The 939-nt window shown below is 66.8% G+C and overlaps 1 protein-coding gene across 2 annotated transcripts in view; it reads right to left on the reverse strand.

Moving 5' to 3' along the window:
• Il10rb (interleukin 10 receptor subunit beta) overlaps window positions 1-939 on the reverse strand; it is a 28604-nt gene extending 27665 nt beyond the window's left edge. For both annotated transcript variants that reach the window (XM_008835966.3, XM_008835965.3), the window contains exon 1: window positions 785-939. In XM_008835966.3, coding sequence (XP_008834188.1) covers window positions 785-839 — 55 coding nt within the window. In that variant the 5' untranslated portion in view covers window positions 840-939. The remainder of the gene's footprint in view (window positions 1-784) is intronic.

Genomic DNA, 939 nt, shown 5'->3' on the forward strand with positions numbered 1-939 from the left:
TGGTGGTGATACGGACACGGGACGGGACAGGGCACGGGGGTGGGGTGGGGACAGACACACGACGACCACGACGACACACAGGAGAGCGCAGCACCCCAAGGCCAGCACTGAGCTTCCCACCAAAGGGAGAGGCACTGCGGTGCTACTGGAACCTGGGCAGAAAGGTTTCACAGGTGGAAAACTCTAGAAACCATGGAATTGGCGCAGAGGGGCAGAATTCAGATTTCAGGGTGTGGCTGTGTGAAGAGAAAGATGTGGGGAAGTGGATCCGGCGCTGGAGAGGTTTCGGCGAAGAGGTCTTGCGTTGAGAGGGTAGACTAAGGGAGCTGGGGCTCAGGGAGGATGTGGGATGCTTGGAGCTACCGAGTGTGCTGGGTGTGTGGCCTCCTCCAGACCCAGGGCACCTCCAGAGGGTATGGGGCAGCCGCCTCGGAACGCTGGGACTTTCAGGAAAACTTGACTTCAGTTGGCACCGGTCCTGGGGGAGGGGGCGGGGTCCAGGAACTACCCCCCACCCCTGCCTTGGGTTTGCTGTCTGGGCTGCAGGGTGGGAACGGACTGCAGGATGGACGGTGCTGTTGGGATTTCCTGCCCGGGTGCCCGGCCGCCCCGCCCCGCCCCGGTCACTTTCGGGGTGGAACCTGGGTCCCCATCTGGAGACGTCCGCGCCCCGCGTGGGCAGCACCGCGCATCTCGCGGGGCCCCCGGGTTCCTGAATGCGTCTCATCCGAGGGTCCTCGCGGCCCCGCCCCGTGCCCCAGGCCCCTTCCCGCATACCCCTCACCTGACACCAGCAGCCAGATGCCCAGCCAGCCGGCGAGGCTCCGCGCCCAGGCCATGGCCAGCACCCCTGGGCGCGGGACAGGAGCAGCAGCAGCCAGAGCGCCAGCGCACTCCCTTCCGGGAGCCGACGGGGCGGGGCGGGAAGGCCAGGCCCCT

This window comes from Nannospalax galili, unplaced genomic scaffold (genome assembly GCF_000622305.1).
Source record: "Nannospalax galili isolate Female #2095 unplaced genomic scaffold, S.galili_v1.0 scaffold136, whole genome shotgun sequence".
Taxonomy (NCBI): Eukaryota; Metazoa; Chordata; class Mammalia; order Rodentia; family Spalacidae; genus Nannospalax; species Nannospalax galili.